We start from the raw sequence: 23,001 nt of genomic DNA on the forward strand, positions 1-23,001 counted from the left end.
TGTTGGATAGACTTGTGGTCTGGATGCCAGCCAGAGTTGGAATCTTTTTGTTTTGTCACTGACTTGTTGTCTATGGAGGTGTCACTACTCTCTTTTTCTTTGTACGACCCCTCAAACTTACGGCCTCTTCCCCCACCCTGGAAAGCCCTCTCCTCTCTGCATTCATTTATCCTGAGCTGATGCTGATATCGCTCTGGGAGCCTCTCAGATTTCCCAAACACACACACACAAACATAGACACTCCCCCAAGTGCATCTTGACTGGAGTAGACTCAACCGTCTGTTTCATCACTCAGACAGGACATTGGAAATAATGGGAGGTTTCCTGTGCAGTCATGGGGGTGATGGCAGATCCAGATCTTTGTCTGAAGCACTAATGGGTCAAAACATCTCTGTGAAAGATGAAACACAACTTAACAATTCTGAGAACAATGGCTTTAAATGTCATTTTAGCTGCTGGAAAGGGCACCTCCTCTCGGCTTCTGTTTTGCTGAAGGTACTACAGGGTCCAAAAGTCTGAGACCACATTGAAAATTCCAAATCTTATTTAAACTTGGAAAATAAGAGTTTAAAATTTCAAAAATGCTTATGAAATAAAATGAGTGGAAGTTGACTGATCTTTCCTCTCGGTACAGAGCCATCTTTCTATTTTGGAGAGACCGAATACACGGTGGATGAGAGTGATGGTTATGTGGAGGTGAAAGTGTGGAGAACTGGAACTGACCTTTCAAAGACAGCCACCGTCACAGTCCGTTCCAGAAAGAGTGACCCTGTTTCAGCAGAAGGTAAAGAGTGTCAGTCAAAAACAACAGTTGCTGATATATGCTTTTTACCTAATAAAATAGTTAAAAAGGCAAAAAATTACTTTCATGCATATGATTTTTTCTCCCCCTCCTTTTTCTCTCCCTCCCAGCGGGTCTAGATTATGTGGGAATCAGCCGTAACTTGGACTTTGCTCCAGGTGTGACCATGCAAACGTTTCGTGTGACTATTCTTGATGATCTTGGCCAGCCAGAGCTGGAGGGACCAGAGACATTTGAGTTGGTGCTGCGTATGCCCATGAACGCAGTCCTTGGAGAACCTAGCAAAACTGTCATCACCATCAATGACACTCTCACTGACTGTGAGTAAAGGAAAACAAATCAATAAATAAATACAACCATTTTTTTGTTTTTGTTTCAGAAGACATCAAACTGCAGATAAAATGTGTAATAGTGCCAATGAAAAATTCTAAATGCAGTCACGTTAGTTGAATGATACTGGTTAATTAATCAATGCTGGATTTTTCTACAGTGCCCAAAGTCCAGTTTAGAGAGGCAGAGTACAAGGTAGATGAGGCTGATGGAGAAGTGAAGGCAATGGTGTACCGCAGTGGTGACATCAGTCAGAGGTCCACAGTCCGCTGTTACACACGCCAGGGATCTGCCCAGGTCATGATGGACTATGATGAACGATCCAATACTGACGCGTCTATCATCGTGTTCCTACCAGGTCTGTTACTTTTTTCAACCTGTTCCTCATCCTTTCATCCATTCATCCACCTATAATTGCATGATTTGCTCATCTTTTGTATCTGCATGTTTCAGGAGAGATTGAGAAGCCATGTGTAGTGACTTTAGTGGATGACACGATTCATGAAGAGGATGAGGAGTTCCGCTTGGTTTTGGGCACACCTAAGAGCAAACCACTATATGGAGCTGCTGTAGGAGAACAAAAAGAAGCTCTGGTCACCATCACCGACCATAAAGATAGTAAGTATTTTTTTATCCTTATTCTTGACAAATATCTGCATAAAGGTCTTGATGAGCTTCTCTCACGGCAAACAAAACTAATTTTCCACCGCAGAGTCCATCATCAGGTTTGCTGAGATCAAATACAGTGTCAAAGAGCCACAACTTCCTGGAGAGATTGCTGTAGTGAAGATTCCTGTCCTGCGTCAGGGCGACACCTCCAAGGTCTCTGTGGTGAGAATTCACACCAAGGACGGCTCTGCGACTTCAGGAGAGGACTACAATCCCCTTTCTCAAGGTCAGCAGAAGACCCATGAAGGCTACAAAATATAAATCCCATAAGATGCCATACTATTATCAGAAATTATTTTACCATGGTCAACAAAACATGCAACATCCAGGAGTGGAGAATTGACACAGTCACAGATAAGCAGAACGGTTATCTATTTCCTTTCTGTATATCTCTGTTTGCATGTCCTTACAGATGTGGAGTTTAAAGAGGGTGAGACAGAGCATGTTGTGGAGATCCAGGTTCTCTATGATGGACAAAGAGAGATCCGTGAGGCTTTCACAGTACACATGAAGCCTGACGAGTATATGGTGGCTGAGACACAGGTCAGAGACCATCATCTCTAAAAATACCCCCAGAGACGCCACATCGCACACTCGCACAGACACACGCTAACGTGACTCTCTTGCTAAAATAGCCATGCGGCAGCTGCCTCTGTCAGCAGGAGCCAATCGCTGTCTCCAGTCTCTTTCAGAGGAGTCTGTATGATGTAAATGGGCCTCAATAGACACAGTGACCTATAAACAGAGTTATCCACTGAACATGTACAAAACCCTTTACAGTCAAGGCCTTAGAGCCATTATGGGGGGCTTTTTGCTATCTTGTTGACAGTGAGAGTCTGAGAGATGGCAGGAAATGAAATTGAGAAGAGTGCTTGAACTTGGGTCGCCTGCACATAAACGTCACACGTTCAGTCTCTGACTGAACATTTAAAACGTGTTCGGAGCTTTACAATTTATACTACTGTATATTGAACTTTTTAAGATTTTGAGAAGTTTGTAAAAAATTAGTGCTGTCAAACGATTAATCATGATTAATCGCATCCACAGTTTTTGTTTATATAATATATGTGTGTGTACTGTGTATATTTATTATGTATATATACATACACATACAGTATATATTTTGAAGATTTGTACATGACAGTATATGCATTTATATATTTATATTCTTATATTTTATATTATATATAAATATAACATATTTTTCTTAAATATATGCATGCATGCGTTTGTATTTATATATACTTAATAAATATACACAGTATACACACATATATTATGTAAACAAAAACTTTTATTTTGGATGCGATTAATCGCGATTAATTGTTTGACAGCACTAGTAAAAATGTTCCAAAGTAGCATTCTTGACAAAAAATTCAAGTTCTCAAATATATTTTTAACATATTATTTTTTTCTAAGAAGAACATAGCAGGCTTTGGTGTTATTTCACTATATGGCAGTTGTTGCAGAAGACTTGCTGATCAATTAATTGAAAAACACTTTAAAGGCCATCTTTATGCATTGCCAGCAGAGTACAGCAACAATCATAAGCATACACACTATTTTTGTCATGACAGCCTTGACAGGAGTTTAGCATTCTGTTGTGCATTTCAAATAATTATTTTTTAAAGAGCCTGTCTCAAGCTGGTGGGGTCTCTTGCATTCATTTACACTCTCTGTTTACTGTTTAATGTCCCTTCAGAGCATGCATGCACATCTAGTAATAGTAATAGCCAGTGATGTAATGCGGAAATATTTTAAACAACCCAACAAATTCATTAAAAGTTGTTTTTAAGAATACAAAATATTCTTAACTTTTGTTAAGAATAATTTTATTCTTAAGAATGCTTTGTGAAACTGACATTTTATCATAAATATGTCAAGTGCTTAGTTCACAGTGGTGAAGGTTCAGGTTCAGAAGGTAAGGTTCACAGTGAGTTGATAGTCTTTTTACTGCTGCTTATGTTATTGTAGGATTGACATACTCTGTTTTCCCTAAAATGAGATTGGTAGCCTAAATAGTTGTCTTTTCCTCTCTTCATTTTTGTAGATGAATAAGGCTATTGTGTACATTGAAGAGATGAACAGCGTGGCTGATGTCACATTCCCAGCAGTGCCTCAGGTGGTGTCCTTGCTGCTGTATGATGATACAATTAGGGCCAAGGACAATCCCCACCCTCCAACCGGCTATCCTGTTGTGTGCGTTACGGTGAGTGACACCATAGATGTCAGTTAGTTCCAATTAATCACTGTCCTTTTCATTTTTTTTAAAATCAATTAATTAATTTTATTTTTTGTACATTTACCATATAAGAAAAGAAAATATTGGAATGTACAAAAAGTTGTGACATTTTGCAAATGGAGAAGGTGAAGTGACCTCGCCAGTCTCAGTGAACAATAATTGAATGTTGTCATTCAAGATTATGGGTGGATATAATATATCTGCAGTTTTAGTCTCTCATTCTTCCAAAAAAAAAAAAAAAAAACCATCAGTAATTCTGATATTTTCTTGTGTCCATCAGGCCTGCAACCCCAAATACTTTGACTTTGACAAGACTGGCTCCATTTGCTCAGTGGAGAACATCAATGACACAATGACTCAGTACCGCTGGATGGTTAGTGCCCCTAGCGGACCGGATGGAGTCACCAGCCCCATGCGAGAAGTGGACACCAACACCTTCTTCACTAACACCAAGTCCATCACATTGGACTCCATCTACTTCCAGGCTGGTTCCCGCGTACAATGTGCTGCCCGAGCCTTCAATGCCAATGGAGACGCTGGGCTGGAGCTCAGTTCCCCTATTGTGGTCATCAGCCGAGAGGAGGGTGAGGCTCTTGGTTCTCAATTCTTGAAGAATTACTAATTCAACAAAGCACAGGGTTTTGTTTGTTTGTTAGTTTGACTGTTTTCTTGGGGATTCTGGGGAAATTAATAAGATTAAAAGTTAATGAATTTGTCTGCCATTCTTAGGCCTGTGTCAGCCTCGTATACCTGGCACAGTTGGTGCTGAACCGTTCTCTGCTAAAATCCATTACACCGGCCCAGATGACCCTGACTACCCCAATTTGATCAAACTCACTGTTACTATGCCTCACATGGATGGTAAGTGACCACCTCAACAAACAATGCAGTACTAAGTAAGCAAATGTCAACTGAAATGTCTACAAAGTCCAGGATATTAATATCCACACTTTTTTCCTTAGGCATGCTGCCCGTTATCTCCACACGTCCCCTTTCAAACTTTGAGCTAACCCTTAGTCCAGATGGCACACGAGTAGGTAACCACCGCTGCTCTAACCTCTTGGATTTCAATGAGATCCAAACAGCACATGGTTTCATCACTGATGCCACAAAGAACCCAGAAATTATTGGTGAGACTTTACCGTACCAGTACAGCGTGGCAATGCGTAGCACCAATTCCCTTCGATTCTACCGCAATCTTAACCTGGAGGCATGTCTGTGGGAGTTCAGTAGCTACTACGACATGTCAGAGCTGCTGAATGACTGTGGAGGATCCATTGGCACAGATGGACAGGTAAGGATTTCGAGAATATGTGTCATTCAAAGCTATGTTCACTCAATATTTTAAGCCAATGTAACTTTTTTAAGGTAACATCACAAAAACAAAACAAAAAAACTATAAAATTCTATATATAGTTTATACTGTTTGAATGGTTGGGGTCTGTAAGAATTTTTAACGCTTCTAAAAGAAGTCTCTTATGCTGGATTTAGTTAGAAAAACTATTACAATATGAAAATATTAAAACTAAAAATATTATTACAATATAAAATATCTTAAAAACATACAATTTGTTATAGAAAAAAAGAGATATGCAAATTTTCATCATAAACATCTTCATATAGAGACTGAAAAATCCTAAAAGACTATTTGAAAGTGTATTTCCAGCATCAACACACAAAAGCAGCATTTGTTTAATCATTCAGTTTACACGTACATTTTTTAATGTGTTTTTCACTGTTCCTGTGTCCGTAGGTGTTGAATCTTGTTCAGTCCTATGTAACCCTGCGGGTGGCTCTGTTTGTGTCCTATGTCTTCCACTCTCCCGTTGCGGTTGGCGGCTGGCAACATTTTGACCTACGGTCTGAGCTGCGGCTCACCTTTGTGTATGACACTGCCATCTTATGGCAAGATGGTATTGGAAGCCCACCAGAGGCTGAGCTGCAAGGTAGTACTTTAACTACACTGCTTTAACTACAAGGGATACATAAACTCAAAGAAATTCAAATGGTGAAATTAAATAGACATGAATATAGATTAATGCAGGTTTTAAAACATCAGTATATATCAGTATTTTTCTCCACCTAAAACTTCAATGAAAATCACTATAGCCTGTCTGATGTTGTTATTTGTGCTTTTATTTTATAGGTGCCATGTATCCCACCAGCATGAGAATAAATGATGAAGGCCGTCTTGTTGTCAATTTCAAGACTGAGGCTCGATTCAGGGGACAGTTTGTCATGTCTCATCCAGGTAACCCAAAATACACAGACACACACTCATATCAGTTGACAAGTTCTCACTGTGGTGTCAAACTCTATCCCAAAGAGAAAATCTATAAGCTACAGTACAATGTGCCCCCTACTGACAGTAAACGTCCTGTCACTACCCTCCTGACAGAAACCTTTACTGCCCTCTACTGGTGGTGACATTATATTAAACAAACTTTTTTTCCCATTCCTATATCTCACTTAAGGGGTAATTAAAAAAAGAAATGAAAACAAATGATTTGGAGACTTTGTGCTGTGGATGGCCAAAATAATTCTGATTACATGCTTCATTGTGTATTATAACTGAGTAACCGCAGCTCGTGACAAACAGGCTCATTGTTAGCATTATAGTTATGCTAATAATACATTTTATGGCCTGTTTGTAACATATTTTGTAATTACCCTTTACTAACGCAGTGAATGGACACCATGTAGGTCTTTGGAAATGATAAACGATCTCTGTCTCAGTTATTTCTCGGTCTCCCGGAGTCTGAGCTCTTCTCTCTTTGCTTAATGTAAACATGATTTGTTTTGGACCGGATTTGTTTTGGCGCACTTTTGTCGCCATTTATTTCTCATGTCTCAAAAATTACCTCATTGCGATGCATTTCACGCCTGTGTCCTCACGCCTTTCAAACTACAGATGGTAAATTCATCCTCATCAGTGCAAACGGATTCATTTCCCTTGGTTATGGCTCTTCTCGATGCGTGGCCTCTGATTGGTCGATCAGTACACTGGCATAAGATATTTCTATCTTTTTGTTATTACTTATTTTACTTATTTTTATTGTTAAAATAAACTACACAATTTTTAAACCATAGTAATAATACATTTTATAATATTCTTAATTAATGTGTCAAAATATTGTCAAATATTATTTTAAATATTACTAAAATAAGTCATGTTCTTAAGTCAAGTTTAATTGGAATTTTAAAAGTCTGGTATTTATGTTGGCTTTCAGGAACCACTTTGTCCTCCATGGTAATGTCAGCGGACCACTCTGGACTCACATTCACTCTTTCCCTTATCAGAACTGAACCCACTTACAACCAGCCCATGCAACAGTGGAGCTTTGTTTCTGACTTTGCTGTAAGTTCAAGTCCAGTTATCTACCTTTTGTTTCTTTTAGGTACTGTCAGTCATAGTAATCATACAGTAAATGCAGGCTATATATTGTATGAGTATTAAAAAGGTAAACTGATCATATGTGTGTGTAGGTGAGGGACTATTCCGGCACCTATACTGTGAAGCTGATTCCATGCATTGCTTCACCTAACGGAGAGTTCAGCATACCCCCTGTGTGTCACCCGAGGGAGCCCCTCACCTTCGACATGGACATCCGCTTCCAACAGGTTGGTTTCTCTTTTTCATTCTGAAAATTTGGTATTGATCTTTGATTCAACTATATACCTACTATACGGTTAGAGCGTGTTCATCTAATCCTACAAGTCACAATGACTATTTAAGCATGATGCTTATTATTTTGTGCTGTTTCTCAGGTGAGTGACCCTGTAGCAGCAGAGTTCAGTTTGAACACACAGATGTTCCTGCTGTCGAAGAAGGAGATGTGGCTGTCTGATGGCTCCATGGGCTTTGGAGAGGGCACGGACACTGCCTTCATGGAAGGTACTAGAATCCAAGAGCGATATAATATACTTATTTAAATATTAGTTTAGGTGAAAATAGTTGAACTACTAATTCATTCAGTTCCTGCCTTGAGAATGAAACTTCATTCCGATCGGTTCCCCTGTAGGTTCGAACATCTATGGTCGAGTGATGGTGGACCCAGTGCAGAACCTGGGCGACTCTTTCTCCTGCAGCATAGAGAAAGTGTTCCTTTGTACTGGCACAGACGGCTACGTGCCAAAGTACAGCCCTACTAATAAAGAGTATGGATGCCTGGCTGACGCTCCATCCTTGCTGTATAGACTCAAGATCCTGGTATGTCATTTATTTTAACCTCATACCTTCTTGCTTTACTGTACCTTTCGTACAAATGTTAATTATAAATGCAGATCTTACCACTATGTGAATCTTTATTTGAATAGAGAAAGATTAAAATCTCAGTGACATAAGCGTGTCAATGACAAAAGTGCTAAGTTTTTATAAATGCGGTTTAAAAGAATCAAAATCATGTGGTTTCATGTGATTTTGTGAAAAATTTTATAATTTTTTTTTTTAAGTTTAAAATGTCTAAGAATGCTATGTGGTTTCAAAAAAAGTTGAAAAATATATTGTTCAAAGTATTTTTAGGGAGTTGCACCACATGACATTTTACAGTGTACACTAAACCTGCCTTGTCATAAAGAGGTCAGATTATATTTCATATGTATTCTGTATTTTGGCCACACCAACATGACATTGATTTGGCAGACAAAAGTTTTTTTTCTCCCAAATATTAATAAACAATGGTGAAGTTTTGTCCCCCCCTCCGCCCCCCCAAGAGATAGTAAAATATCATTGCATATAAAAGATTTTTAAGATTTTTGTTGTTGTTCTTAAGCAAGGTGATAAAACTGTATTAGAACAGTTTTATCACTTTGACATTTTTTTTATGTCCCCCAAAAATATCAAAGTTGATTTTAATACAGAAATAAAAACATACTCATCATAGCTCATGTTTTCAAGTCAATGTATGTAACTGCATGTTATTTGAATATCTTTCTTGTGTTCACTGAATGTATGAACTTGTTGGTCTTTGAACTGTAGGACAAAGCTCAGCCAGAAACTCAAGCCACCACCTTTGGAAATGTCAATTTCGATGCCAGTCTTGCTTTAGATACCCCTGGAGCCCTGCCTTTGGTCCGACAACCTGGATCAGATGGTTTCACCCTGTCATCATCTCCACTCTTCCAGGTCAGAGACTCACCATGTTTTGTAACCATAGTAAAACCCAATTTGAACCAGAATCTTGAGCATTCTTTCATGTTTAATTCATCAGGTAACTGCTGGCCGTGAATGGTTCATCCACACCATCTACACACTCCGTTCTAAAGAGAATGCCAGCCGTGGAAAAAGAAGCCTTGAGTACCACCACGCTATATCCTCCATTGCTGACTCTGGCACCCAATCCCGAAGTCGACGTGCAGTACCTGACCCAGAAGCTTTTGAGATCGGTGCTGAGAATAATCTAGGAACCAACATTCAGCACATCGCCCTGGATCGCTCAAACCGACTACGGGTGAGTCAGCCATGGGGTCGTGAGAACTATCTGGAGCACCCTCTGGTGGAGGGGAGCCTGGGCAAAGGGCCTGGTTCAGATTCCTCTCTTCCCGCTGGCATGTCCACATTGCTGGGGGTGGCTGGGCTCATTCTGCTGGTATGCCTGGTTGTAGTTATGGTGGTTCTCTTAATGCGATGCAAGAGGAAAGATAAAAAGTACCCACCTTATTCCACTTCGTCCTGCACAGCGTACAACAGGGAGCCCATGAGACACAATGTGGACAGCTCTGAGGTTTAAACCGCCCGTTCCCTGTTCATTAAGACATGCCGAAACTAACTCTCACTATGGTGCTCTTCTTCTCAAGAAGCAGCTGAAGTTGAGGAGACAGAAAGATTCTGAGATCTAAATCCTCAGTTCAAATGACAACATCCGATATGTGGCTCTTTTGGAGGTTTCCACAGCTTCAATGAAGACATCTTGACTCCAAGACTCTTCATATTACTTGGTCAAACAAAAGGAAGTTGCTTGTTGCCTTTTTCTTAAGATTAAGTTTGAGCTTCATAGTACTAATGTTATGTTAGCGCGCTTCCATCAGTAGTTCTGTGAACCAGAATTGGCCACAGTGATCCTGCTCAGACAAACAGAGCGAATCTGTGCTTCAGCTTGTGTCAAACTCGAATGGAGTTATAGATAAATCATTCATTCATTATATATATATATAAATCAACTTATTTTTTCCCCAAGTTCAAAAAAGTTCCATTGTAAACAAGAATAAAAGGTACATTTACTTTGGCATGGAAGCGTATGTTGGACATCAAAAGCCTTATTCAACTACCCAGGCAATTTAAACTTGTTCAAGATCATTGGGAATTATTTTTTTTTTAATTAGTCCATTTTATTTTCATTCAAATTTTCATAACAGTTCTTCTTCTGAGTGTGCGTGTTAGATTTAAAAAAATTGAGAGATGCAAGAACTGGCTTCTTCGAACACTGTTGTAATAAATGTATCTATTTTTGTATGTTCCATGACATGAAATGCTGTGTACATGAGCACAGGTCAGCGTTCCCACATGACCGATGTGTTGCTATGCAAAGGGAGCATGATGTTTAATATTATGAATTCAAGTTCGTAATTATTCAGAATGTACGTATTTTTATACCTTTTCAGGATGTTAAAATGTGGTTTAGAATTACACAATAATTCTCTGTGTACACAGCTGCCTGTTACATATCTGGTGTTGAAAGGAGAGACTGGCGTCAAAAAAACTTGAAAACGTGTGAACCACGTACTTTTTTTCAATTAAAAATCATTACAGATTTACAAAATTAAAGCAAATAATGCTGAATATGCAAATTATAATTTCAAACTGTTGCTTGCGGGTTTTTTTTGTGCTTTCCCAATTGATATTTGTTTCAATTTATTGTTTAATGTTGTTTATTGCTCAGTGTATTAAAATCGAATTGTCAAGACACAAACCAAGATTTTTTCCACCTTGATATGTAACATGTTCCAGGCAGTAAGAAGTAAACCACTGATAAATTCCAAGTTCAGACTGCATTGAATAAGGTGTGGCTGCAGTTGAGGCTCTCTTACATGCAGAGGTATCTATCAGGACGCCATTTATGATTTAAAGGGATAGTTCACCTCTCGTGAATGAGCGGAAGAGAAGAAATTGTTGAAGTCATTATTTTTGTTTCTTTGCACACAAAACGTGTTCTCGTAGCTTCATAAAATTACAGTTGAACCACTGATGTCACATGGACTATTTTAACTGTCCTTACTACCTTTCTGGGCCTTGAACGCGTCAGAAAGCTCTCGGATTTCATCATTTTTTTTTTTGTGCTTTCCCAATTGATATTTGTTTCAATTTATTGTTTAATGTTGGTTATTGCTCAGTGTATTAAAATCGAATTGTCAAGACACAAACCAAGATTTTTTCCACCAATATTTTGTAATATATATCTCGCCCTGTATTATAAAAATGACTAAATATCAAATAACTCCAGGACACAAGTTTTAAACCCAACAGATTTAAAGAAGTCTGTGTCAGCGAATACACCATTAGCCTTGTGTTTGAAAACTGCCGTTTTATTAACTGCATATGTTTTTGAGAATTATTTAATGTCATTTTCTTTTTTGCGGATGAAAAGAATTCTGTTAAGATACTTGGATCCTTGTTTCATTATAAAGTGTCTGTTAAGATAAATGCCTACTTCTATACCCTGTGACAAGTTGAATTTCTATCATTTCAGCTGTTGTATAAGATCAATCAAATGTGCATGATACCCTTGATATGTAACATGTTCCAGGCAGTAAGAAGTAAACCACTGATAAATTCCAAGTTCAGACTGCATTGAATAAGGTGTGGCTGCAGGTGTGGCTCTCTTACATGCTGTAACATGTTCCAGGCAGTAAGAAGTAAACCACTGATAAATTCCAAGTTCAGACTGCATTGAATAAGGTGTGGCTGCAGTTGAGGCTCTCTTACATGCAGAGGTATCTATCAGGACGCCATTTATGATTTAAAGGGATAGTTCACCTCTCGTGAATGAGCGGAAGAGAAGAAATTGTTGAAGTCATTATTTTTGTTTCTTTGCACACAAAACGTGTTCTCGTAGCTTCATAAAATTACAGTTGAACCACTGATGTCACATGGACTATTTTAACTGTCCTTACTACCTTTCTGGGCCTTGAACGCGTCAGAAAGCTCTCGGATTTCATCAAAAATATCTTAATTTGTGTTTCGAAGATGAACGAAGGTCTTACAGATTTGGAAAAACATGAGGATGAGTAATTAATGACAGAATTTTCATTTTTGGGTGAACCATCCCTTTAATATTAACCTATAATGTTCTATGTAATTGAAATTGCAGTTTTGAAAACGGTTAAAAATCATCACAAATTCCATTAGTTGCAATGCCAGCAGTAATCTCCTGAAGTATCATTTTTATTGAGTTTATTTTCAAATGTACATTTCTTTCAGATTCATTAAAAAAAGATATAAAGCATCAGGGTCTGAGGACTCAAAGAAAAAAAGATTTGAGTAGAAGGGAAACAATATAGGCACAGCTTTGAATCAAAAGACATGCTTGAAAAGCCTGTATCGAAATATATACAGCAGAAGCCACCAATGGTGTTGCAACACATCAACAGTGTCTTCTTGGCTTAAGAATGGTAGTTATTAGAGCTATTTTATTTTACACACACAGTAACGTTTTATGCTGATGTATTCTGAATAGATGTATTCTGACATGATCTAAAAATCAATGAACGGATCATATTTACAACATTCAAAAAAAGTTGCAATGGTAAGGCAATTAGTCTCCAAGAGCTGCGGAACTCCATCTGAAATAAATTATCGAAGAAGCAATAAAATGCATTGATAGACCAGTCACACAGAGAATGAAGAAACATAATACAATTCCTGAAACTACTTGACCGGCTTTTCCTCCCCTCCATGAAGGCATCTCATACTTAGTAATAATATCTTGCATCGTAAGCAATTTCAAAAGGTTTCTATGAGAACATACGATCTGCAACACTAAAGACGTCATCTATAGCTGCAAAATAAAATAAAATAAAATAAATGAAAGCTGTTAAACCTTTCAGTGAGTACCTGACCTCGGCGCTTTTGTAAATTGATACCTTGCTTTGAAGAAAATTAAACGAGAGAATAAAACCAAAAACACAAAACACACAAAACTTCAGAGAAATCTCTTCTCTGTTAAAAACTATCACAGTTCCTGATTCCACCAATAACATTTCATAGTTTCTGATACCATCTCAGACCGTGTAGACTTCTATCCTGCAGAATCCACACCTTAGCCTTAACATACTAGATATTAGATACAAATAAAGGACACTTTTATTCATGTACATAACACTTTATACAGTCTGCCTGCTGTCTTAAATGCAAACGCAAACGATAATCATTTTCAAGCAAACTAACTCACCTTTGCAGATTTGCGGCTCAAGCAACTCAAAACCATTTGATTGCACTACCGAATTACAACTGAGGCCCAAAAGAATAAAACAAATGGAAAAAAAAATAAAAAATAGATGTGTAAAAGTTTCAGATTATCATGGAACTATACACAAAAAACCTTTTAGGCTTCTAAAATGCATCCTAAAAACTCACCTTGGCAGTTTTGTGAACATAGAACATTGTTTACAAAAAAAAAAAAAAAAAAAAAAAAACTTTGAGGCAAAGCTTTTTTTTTTTTTTTTTAAGCGATATTAATCCTCACATAAATGAACGTTCTCCAGTAGAGCAGGCTTAGTGATACATGTTTGTATTGCTCTTAAAGAAATAGTTCACTCAAAAATGAAAATATTGCTATCCAAGATGTAGATGAGTTTACATAACCTCAGGCCCACCTTGAGGACAGACAAATTCACCAGACCTGATGCTCCCCTAGCCCAAGGAATAATGTGCTTTAACACCACGATGTGGGAAAAACAATATCCAAAAATCTGAAACTGTCTGAGTTGATGAGTTGGGGGCAGTTTGTATCCATGTAGTATGAATAATGCTGCTGTTAGCGTAGTTTTCACTTGGCTTTCAGCCGAAAAGGCTCGGCAAGTCCTTCAAGCCCCTATGCAGAGTGCGGTCCATCCTACTTGGAGTCTGTCAGCTTATACATGAGGATCCCTCGGATCAGCTCTCCCCTGCGCGGGTGCTGTCGTCTAGCAGGAAGCAGTGTAAACTAGCTGATCTGGGAGCTGTGACCTAGGTGCTGTCACATATTTTTCAATAAAAATTTTACTTTATCAGTATTATAAGAATTGGCTTATGGCTATCAGACAGAATTCTGGAATCAGTGTATCCCTAGTTTACCTAACAATACTTGTACTTTACATGACATTGTTTTAATTTAATGTGAATATTAATAACTTATTAAATAATGGGGAAATGGGTAATTCCATTATTTAAAAAGCTAAAAATTAAAAGACAGTGACATTATTTTGGCAACAGAAGTAAAGTTCCAGTATCTCAGAAACGGCTGACCAGGAATTGAAACAGCTGCCATTAACTAGCTGTATCTAAAATCAAACGTGGAGGCCTGATAGGAGGTTCAGAGCATGTGCAGTGCCCTCCATTCCTCGGCCTCCCGCGAGTCATGACCGTGCACAAAAGAGGAAAGAGATGGGTGTCATTTGGCCCCTTTGTTGGGGGGATCTTGCTCCGTCGACTGCCGTCCGTCACTCCAGGCCTCACGTGTGCTCTTCAGTGCTTGCGTTCGCTGCTGATCCACCACCACATAGTCTACCCGCTCGTCTGATGCTGAAATACCAGTCCCGTTACTCTTCTTCTGCAAGGTCAAGATATGAGAGAGAGTCAAAACAGGAGAGAGAGAGAGATGACAAAAGTACCGATATTTGGGTAAGAAGTTGATACAAAAAAAAACAAAAAACTGCAACAACAATTTTCTACGGTATAAGTAGTATATAAACAGACTTTTTAAGATTCTTTATATTAAATAATTATTTGAAAAGTTGAATAAATGTTTCCTTTAGGGACGCACAATGTATCGGTACAATATCGGTTATCGGATGATAATAGATATTTATATGAGAGACCGTCAAAACAGGAGAGAGAGAGATGCCAAAAGTACCGATATATTTGGGTAAAAAAAGTTGACACTAAAAAGAAAACTGCAACAACACTTTTCTACGGTATTAGTAGTATATAAAACAGACTTTTAAAAATTATGTATATTAAATAATTATTTGAAAAGTTAAATAAATGTTTCCTTTAGGGATGCACAATGTATTGGTACAATGTTGGTTATCGGATGATAATAGATATTTAATTGTACATGCTAAATTACCCTATTTTTACCCTTTGCTATTATGTAATACATAATGTTTAAAAATACTAATTTAATAACACTGTTAAATGTAATATTTAGAAAATGTTGTGATTCCTAAATTCACAAATTTCTTAACAACTAAATCCCACAGCTTCACTACTAGTAGAGAGTAGCTGCCAGGTAGAATTAATTCACACATGCAATCGCTCTCACTAATGCATTATTATTCTTGAGTTATAAAGCCAGAATTGCGAGATATAAACACAATTCTGATAAAAAAAGTCACAATTGCGAGTTTATATCTCGCAATTCTGACTTTATAACACACAACTGCAAGTTAAAAAGGCAGAATTGCGTGATATAAACTCTCAATTTCGAGTTATAAAGTCAAAATTGCGAGATAGAAAGTCAGAATTGCAGTGATATGAAGCAATTCAGATTTTTTTTCTTGCAATTCTGATTTTCTTTTTTTGTCATTTTTTCAGAATTGTGAGACATAGGGTGCGTCTCAATCAGCTCCCTTGTTCAGTAGTCAAGGCACTGATCAGGGAATCGGCCATTTTAAGGGCTGTCTCAATCGCAAAATCCTTTCAGTGCACTGGAACGTTCGCTCCCTGAAAAATCCCACAATGCGCCGCATTTATAATTAATATTCAGCTGAAATTTTGTAAGAACATGTAACAGAACAATGTGTTTAAAGAAAATAAAAAATTATATCAAAAAGAGATCGGTCCTGTCTGTTGTTTATTAATTCCAGTATTTTTACGCTCGTCTGACTCCTGATGATAAAAAACCTCACCCAAACACATCCATCCATAATATTTTATTTTACAATTTGTCTAATTCTGCTTAATTATTATTCGTATCTTACCTTCCGAGGAGGAGTTGATTTCCCAGGGTCCAAGTCGAGGTCCAGGTACTCCACCTGCTTGTCTCCTTTGGGCTTCACCATGGGACTGCCACCTCCATCAGCATTCATTGGTGCTGCTAGCTTCATGTTCTGAGATATTAAAAAATAAATAAATAAATTACAACAAAAAGGTTGCATACATAGAGATAATAGTCAATGTTGTAGTCAGAATTAGTTATTAAAAGATTTATGCTACTGATATATTAATCTACTACAATGATACTAGATGATGTAAGTGAAAAGTCTGAATTTTTTAAATACTTAATCTAATCTATTTATCTATCAGTGACATGCAGTCGTTCACCCAACACTCATTCGAATGACTAAATCGGTAATGAGTTGTGTACACATTATCCTGTCTGCAAAATATGCTGAAATGGGTCTTTCTAAACTCTTTCATATTGATCAGACAGCTTCATAATTCCTTAATGATCAATGTAAGTAATTCAAAATAATGCTCTATTAGTTATAGAGGATTCTGCTGAAGACACAACCTCTGTAGATGTCAATCCAACCTCTAAAAGTGCCATTTGCAAGATTATTTCCATGCATTTTCATGGTATGAGTCATAAATGTAATAATTATGTATATGTAGTTTTTCTATACATGTTTCAAAATATATCAAGCCTTATTTCATGCTGCTTTATTTAGTAACTCAATACAAATCCAATCATCAAGTGACTGTCTGGGGAACAATGCTATAATGCACAGTGTATACAATTGATAAAATAACAATACAATCATGTATAGCTATGATTATCTTTGAAAAATCTGAAATGTAAGACCTCATAAAACTCTATGCAAGTAATTTAGGTTCCACTCATGTTGAAATAAACATTTTTTTTTACAGAGAAAAAAAAAAATCTAATGACACACATACACTACTGTTTGAAAGTTTGGGGACAATTTTTCCTATGTCTTCAAAATATGTCTCTTATGCTTACCAATGTTGCATTTATTATCAAAAATACAATAAAACAGCAATATTGTAAAATATGATTACAACACTATTTATAAACACTACGATTTTCATGATTTTATATATATATACAAAAACACTAATTGTGTTTTTCAGGTGTTTTCCCCCCTAGGTCATATGTCATCTAAGTTTTGTGAAAGGGATAGTTCGCCTAAAATGAAAATTCTGTCATTTTATTTACTCACCCTCCAGTTGTTCCAAACCTGTATGAATTTCTTTCTTCTGCTGAACACAAAAGAAGATATTTTGAAACAGCTAATGGTCACCATTGACTTTCATAGTATTTTTAGATTTTCTGTAGGATGAGTAAAATATGACACAATTTTCTTTGACAGAATTCACTATCCCTTGAGAACACACATCCAGAGTGTTGTTCAATCCACCTTCATAACCCTGCTCACCTCATCCTGGTGGTCTAGACCTGACACTTCTCTCTTTATAGGAGTGATGGGAACTGTACAGTAGAAGGACTCTTCTCTACAGAATGGAGCAACAGGGAGGAGGAGTAGAAAAATCAAAGAGTAAACAGGAAACAAATGGCAAAGGCAAGCAGAGAAACTAGAAATGAAAAATGCAAAATACAGATGAGGCAGACAAGAGGATCCACAAAAGAAGGCAAGGAATAGAATGTTGGAAATAAGAAGCAGAAAAGAGGCAGAGAAATGTCTCTTCCAAATATTGGCAGTTGAATCCAGTGCAACAAAAGCCATACTGTGCAGTGTTATCAACAGTTTTACTGCTGCATGCTAACATGTTAGCAAACAAAACAAGCCATGCACAAAAAGCTCCATATTACCCTAGTAAAAAAGTAATATATTTAAAAAACATTTATTTCATACTAAGTATACAGTGGTGTGAAAAAGTGTTGGCCCCCTTCCTGATTTCTTATTTTTTTGCATGTTTGCCACACTTTAATGTTTCAGATCATCAAACAAATTTAAATATTAGTCAAAGATAACACAAGTAAACACAACATGCAGTTTTTAAATGAAGGTTTTTATTATTAAGGGAAACAAAATCTATTAACATATTTACTAACATATCGTTCGATACTTACTGATATAAAAACTCAGTAACACTTTCTATGAAGCCCATATTTATATTACATTATAAGGATATTCTTAGGGCATTATAATGAATGCATAATGCATTATAAAAACCTTATATGCTATATCATCTTATGAATATTCATAAGAACGGTTTTAATGTTTTATATTTACCTATTTGTGGTTATAGCTTTTAAGAGTATGATGATTTATAACACACAGTGAACATGTTGCATCCACTTAAGTTACAATGAATTATATTTCTCATAGTTATAATGTATTATAAGTCTCATATCTTACCATCTTTCTTATGCTACTTTACTTAAAGCAATCAAAGACCACTTATAAGTATAATAATAATAATAATTTTTCTCAAACAGCCATAATATCAGATATCAGATCAGATGAATGTCTAATATGACACATTTGCTTTGAACTATTTTTATTGTAATATCAGTTTGATTATTTTGATGGTACCCTTTAGACAGCTGTTTGATAAGTAACTCTGCAACTACATGTCAATTAGCGGTCATTGGAGTATTAGTAGTATGTCTGCTAAATATATGCTAACACTTTATTTTGATGGTTCCCCAACAGACAAACTGGCTATAAGTAACTTTGCAAGTACGTCAACATTCTACCTACCCTAACCTTAACCTAAGCCTACTAATACTCGAATGAGAGTTAGTTGACGTAGTTGCAAAGTTGCTTATAGTCAATAGACTAAGGGGACCATCAAAATAAAATGTAACCTAACATATAAACATTGCATTTTTTTCATTTGAAATTATTAACAAGCTTACATTAAAATTAATATTAGCCTCACAGGGAACACTCAAATAACACTCCACACCTAACTACTTACAAGATGTAGTAAGATACTGTGCAGATCTTAAACAATGTCAAGATATATAGTCCATTAAATGTAAAAGTAGATTTAATATAGTGTTCATTGTGTGTTATAAATAATCATAATCTTAAAAGTTATAACCACAAATGCGTATATGTGTATTATAATCGTTGTTATGATTATTTATAAGATGATATAACATATTATAAGGTTTTTTATAATGCATTATGCATTCATTATAATGCCTTAAGAATACCCTTATAATGTATTATAAATATGGGCTTCATAGAAAGTGTTACCAAAACGTCTTATTAAACTTTATTTGGAGTACTACTTGTGCACAATGCACATTTCTTAATATTAAGCATAAAATGTGTTTTAATGTCACTATTGATGAGGATTGTACGATCTTTGAATAATATCGGTCTTTAAATGCAAGATATTTAAAGTGTACCTGAAGTATACTTGCAATAGTTCCACTTTAGCACAATCAAATATATTTCAGTATATCTTTAGATTGGATTTCAGCGCTACTTCCGTGCAATTAAAATGCATTAAGTACAAAATGAGTTGTTCCAATTTAGCAGACTTGTTTAGTATACCAAAAGTACAATTGCATGGTATTTTTATTAAGTACATAAATATGTAAATGTATTTGTAGTATACTTAGCATGACAAAAAATGTATTTCAAATGCATTTTAGTGTATTTATTTTTCACTGACTAGGGTATGCATTTAAATTTAAGAAAAAAAAAATTAACACAAACATGGAGCAACAAAGAAGAAAGGCCCTCCAGGTGAAGACACAACAGAAATAGAAGAAAACCTGGAGAAAAAAGAAAAGTAAAGGTAGGAAAAACTGCGAGGGGTCCTTCTATCCAGTCTGTTGAAAGACCACAAAATACCACCACCACCAAATTTCTGGGAACCTGCGATTTTATTCTCACTTTAGCCTTTATGCCTAATTATATATATATATATAAAGATATGGAAAAAATGGTGGAATCAATACCATGTTTATTTCAATCAAATCTGCAGAAAAAAATATGTAAGAAAACTATTGACTCTAATCACTTAATGTTGCTAACATATTTTATAAATAAATAAATGCAACTTTATACATTTACCTTACCATTTAAAAGTTTGGGATCAGTAAACTATTTTTTTTTTTAAATAAATACTTTTATTTAGCAAGGATGCATTAAAGTGATCAAAAATATTTGAAAATATGAAATAACAGTAATATAAAATATATCTATTTTTTGTGAACTTTCTATTCATCATAGAATTTTGATAAAAAAAAAAAAGTTTCCACAAAAATATTAGGCAGCACAGCACAACTGTTTTTAACATTGATAATAATAAGACATGTTTCTTGAGCACCAAATCAGCATATTAAAATGATTTCTTAAGGAACACGTGACACTCAAGATTGAAGCAAATAAATAACATATTAAAATATAAATATAAAAGCAGATATTTTAAATTGCAAAACTATTTCACAATATTACTGTTTTTTTACTGTATCAAATAAATGCAGCCTTGATAAGCATAATAGACTTTTTTCAAAATTACTACAAACGTCCAGTCGTTAATGTATGCGTAAATAAATTACTTCTATAATTTATACCTGTTAAATTAATTAACTTTATATACATATAAACACATATTCCAATTGTGAATGCATGAATTATTTATAATTGAGTGGAACAGTAGCTGTGGTGTTTTTTTACATACTGGTTCATCTGTAGACATATTAGCGTGTTGCATGGTTACATAATTCTCATCACAGTCGTCGGAGTCGCTGCTGGAGGCAGTGCTATGCCCCGAGGACGGTCTGGGGGCTGCGGTACACCTAGAGGGGCTGAGCAGCAGGACAACATTTGCACTGCTGCTCACACACACAAACACACACAAAGAACAGCAACACAAACTCTCGTTGTCTGGATTAATGCAAGGTCTGAGCTGGACGTCTTTGGCTGATAATGTGGAACCCAAAACACACTGGCAGTCAAAAAGACCTTCAGTGGCACTGATTCACACACACTTCCAGCGTTCCAGACACATGAGCCACATGGCACCTACATCAATGTATTAAATCAATAAATAATTCAAGAACACAATTCATGCCTTTATTGCACTGTCATCACTACCGCTTTTGTTATTATGTGGTGTTAGGTAGTGATGACAGTCGAATCACTTATGAACAAATTATGGCGACGTTTTACTATCATCGCTATCATTTTACTATTATGGGATGTTAGGACAAGACTACAGGAATGCATGAATGATTAGTTATTTAGCCTGTGGAGTCTGTGGTGTGGAGGCCATGCAGAACCATGCTTAAATACTGATCTGTTTGAGTGGAAACATGCCCAACACTTACTCCCTCGTGAAGGACCTGGTCACGGGGGAACGGACCGGTGCCGTATACTCCTCCCACTCAGCTAGAGGCTTGATCTCCAAAGGGGCCGGCTTAACTGCAAAAAAACCCAGCAGTTTAATGCAGAAAAATGTTACGAATGACACAACACCGCCCAAAGGTTTGGCCTTATACATGGTTATTATCAACAAGACAAGTAATAATATTAAAAAATTATAAATTACAATAAAATAGCGTGAACAAATTTGTGTGTAAATTGGTCATAAAAACATTTCTACATAAACTGTTATTATTAAAAAAGTATTATTAATTAAGATTTATTTACACACAAATTTGCATGTAATTTAAATGGTGGTTCTCTGCTTTTAGCCAGTAGAGGGCGATGTCTGCTATTTGAAAAATAATGGGAGTCAGAAGTAAACAAGTAACATTTGTTCAGTGAGACAAGTATGTTTCACTTATTTTTCCCCCCACTTAAGAACCGACTCAAATCAAATACAGGACCAAGTCATGAGAACTGAAATCACACCTGAGGGAAAACTGGAAAGGTTCAAAAGATTGGTCACTGCCAAAGGAAGGTCAAAAATGAGTGATAATCAAACATATCCTCTCTCTTCCTCTTCTCACATATAAGCAGTATCTGATTTAGCTATTGCATCTGGCTCAAAACTCTGCTGAGCTGAGATACGCCCAATCTGGCAACTGAGAAGTAGCTGTAGCTGGCTGAAACGCACACCAGCTGGTGCCAGTGTGTGAGGGAAGAAAGCACAGACGGATATGCATCTCAAGGCCCTAACTGAACTTTTTGGGCACAAAATGTGGCTTGAGTGAGTTTCTACTAAATAATATTGTAATATATGGTATTATGATCACTTCTTGGAAAAATTGCATCACAAAATGTATTACTGTATTTGTGATGTTTCAGTTTATTTTTATTTTTTCCAGCCATCTTTGTACTGCTCTGGTAGCATTTCATCTGCAGTGAATGGGTGCCGTCAGAATTCCAAAGAGTTGATAAACCCATTTGTAATGTTTTTTTTTTCTGCTGTTTGGACTCTCATTCAGATGGCACCCATTCACTGCAGACAATCCACAGGTGAGCAGGTTATGTAGCACAACATTTCTCTATTTTTTTAGTATATTTGGTATTCGGACACCCAGATGGGAGATACACTACTGTTTAACCGTTTGGGGTCAGTGAGTTTTTTTTTTTTTTTGAAAGAAATTAATACTTTTATTTAGCAAAGATGCATTAAACTGTTTGTATTAAAAAATGTTTTTAACTTTCTATTGATCAAAAGCACTAATTTTTTCAACACTGAAAATTATTTATTTATTTTTAGCACCAAATCAGCATATTGAAATGATTTCTGAAGGATCATGTGACACTGAAGACTGGAGTAATGGCTGCTGAAAATTCAGGATTTTAAAATATGCTAAAACAAAACAGTTATTACTGTTTTTATTGTGTTTTTGATCAAATAAATGCAGCCTTGGTGAGCATAAGCGAGATGGTTCTGTGACTTTCCCCCTAAAAAAACATT

The 23,001-nt window shown here is 36.3% G+C and overlaps 2 protein-coding genes across 3 annotated transcripts in view; one reads left to right on the forward strand and one right to left on the reverse strand.

The window, feature by feature from the left end:
- Positions 1-9,802, forward strand: part of LOC107725184 (FRAS1-related extracellular matrix protein 2-like) — a 32,706-nt gene extending 22,904 nt beyond the window's left edge. Inside the window, exons 8-25 of the mRNA XM_016534359.1 lie at positions 635-784; positions 913-1,122; positions 1,293-1,490; positions 1,586-1,750; positions 1,845-2,027; positions 2,214-2,344; positions 3,852-4,010; positions 4,324-4,627; positions 4,773-4,904; positions 5,006-5,337; positions 5,797-5,989; positions 6,190-6,294; positions 7,274-7,401; positions 7,530-7,664; positions 7,812-7,938; positions 8,066-8,253; positions 9,022-9,168; positions 9,254-9,802. Coding sequence (XP_016389845.1) covers positions 635-784; positions 913-1,122; positions 1,293-1,490; positions 1,586-1,750; positions 1,845-2,027; positions 2,214-2,344; positions 3,852-4,010; positions 4,324-4,627; positions 4,773-4,904; positions 5,006-5,337; positions 5,797-5,989; positions 6,190-6,294; positions 7,274-7,401; positions 7,530-7,664; positions 7,812-7,938; positions 8,066-8,253; positions 9,022-9,168; positions 9,254-9,772 — 3,506 coding nt within the window. The 3' untranslated portion in view covers positions 9,773-9,802. The remainder of the gene's footprint in view (positions 1-634; positions 785-912; positions 1,123-1,292; positions 1,491-1,585; positions 1,751-1,844; positions 2,028-2,213; positions 2,345-3,851; positions 4,011-4,323; positions 4,628-4,772; positions 4,905-5,005; positions 5,338-5,796; positions 5,990-6,189; positions 6,295-7,273; positions 7,402-7,529; positions 7,665-7,811; positions 7,939-8,065; positions 8,254-9,021; positions 9,169-9,253) is intronic.
- A 4,715-nt stretch (positions 9,803-14,517) lies between these two features.
- Positions 14,518-23,001, reverse strand: part of LOC107725185 (GRB2-associated-binding protein 1-like) — a 95,680-nt gene continuing 87,196 nt past the window's right edge. For both annotated transcript variants that reach the window (XM_016534362.1, XM_016534361.1), the window contains 4 exons: positions 21,461-21,554; positions 20,812-20,938; positions 16,161-16,289; positions 14,518-14,788 (listed from right to left, as the gene is read on the reverse strand). In XM_016534362.1, the coding sequence (XP_016389848.1) occupies positions 14,630-14,788; positions 16,161-16,289; positions 20,812-20,938; positions 21,461-21,554 (509 nt within the window). In that variant the 3' untranslated portion in view covers positions 14,518-14,629. The remainder of the gene's footprint in view (positions 14,789-16,160; positions 16,290-20,811; positions 20,939-21,460; positions 21,555-23,001) is intronic.

Source organism: Sinocyclocheilus rhinocerous, unplaced genomic scaffold (genome assembly GCF_001515625.1).
Source record: "Sinocyclocheilus rhinocerous isolate Xijiao unplaced genomic scaffold, SAMN03320098_v1.1 scaffold1688, whole genome shotgun sequence".
NCBI lineage: Eukaryota > Metazoa > Chordata > Actinopteri > Cypriniformes > Cyprinidae > Sinocyclocheilus > Sinocyclocheilus rhinocerous.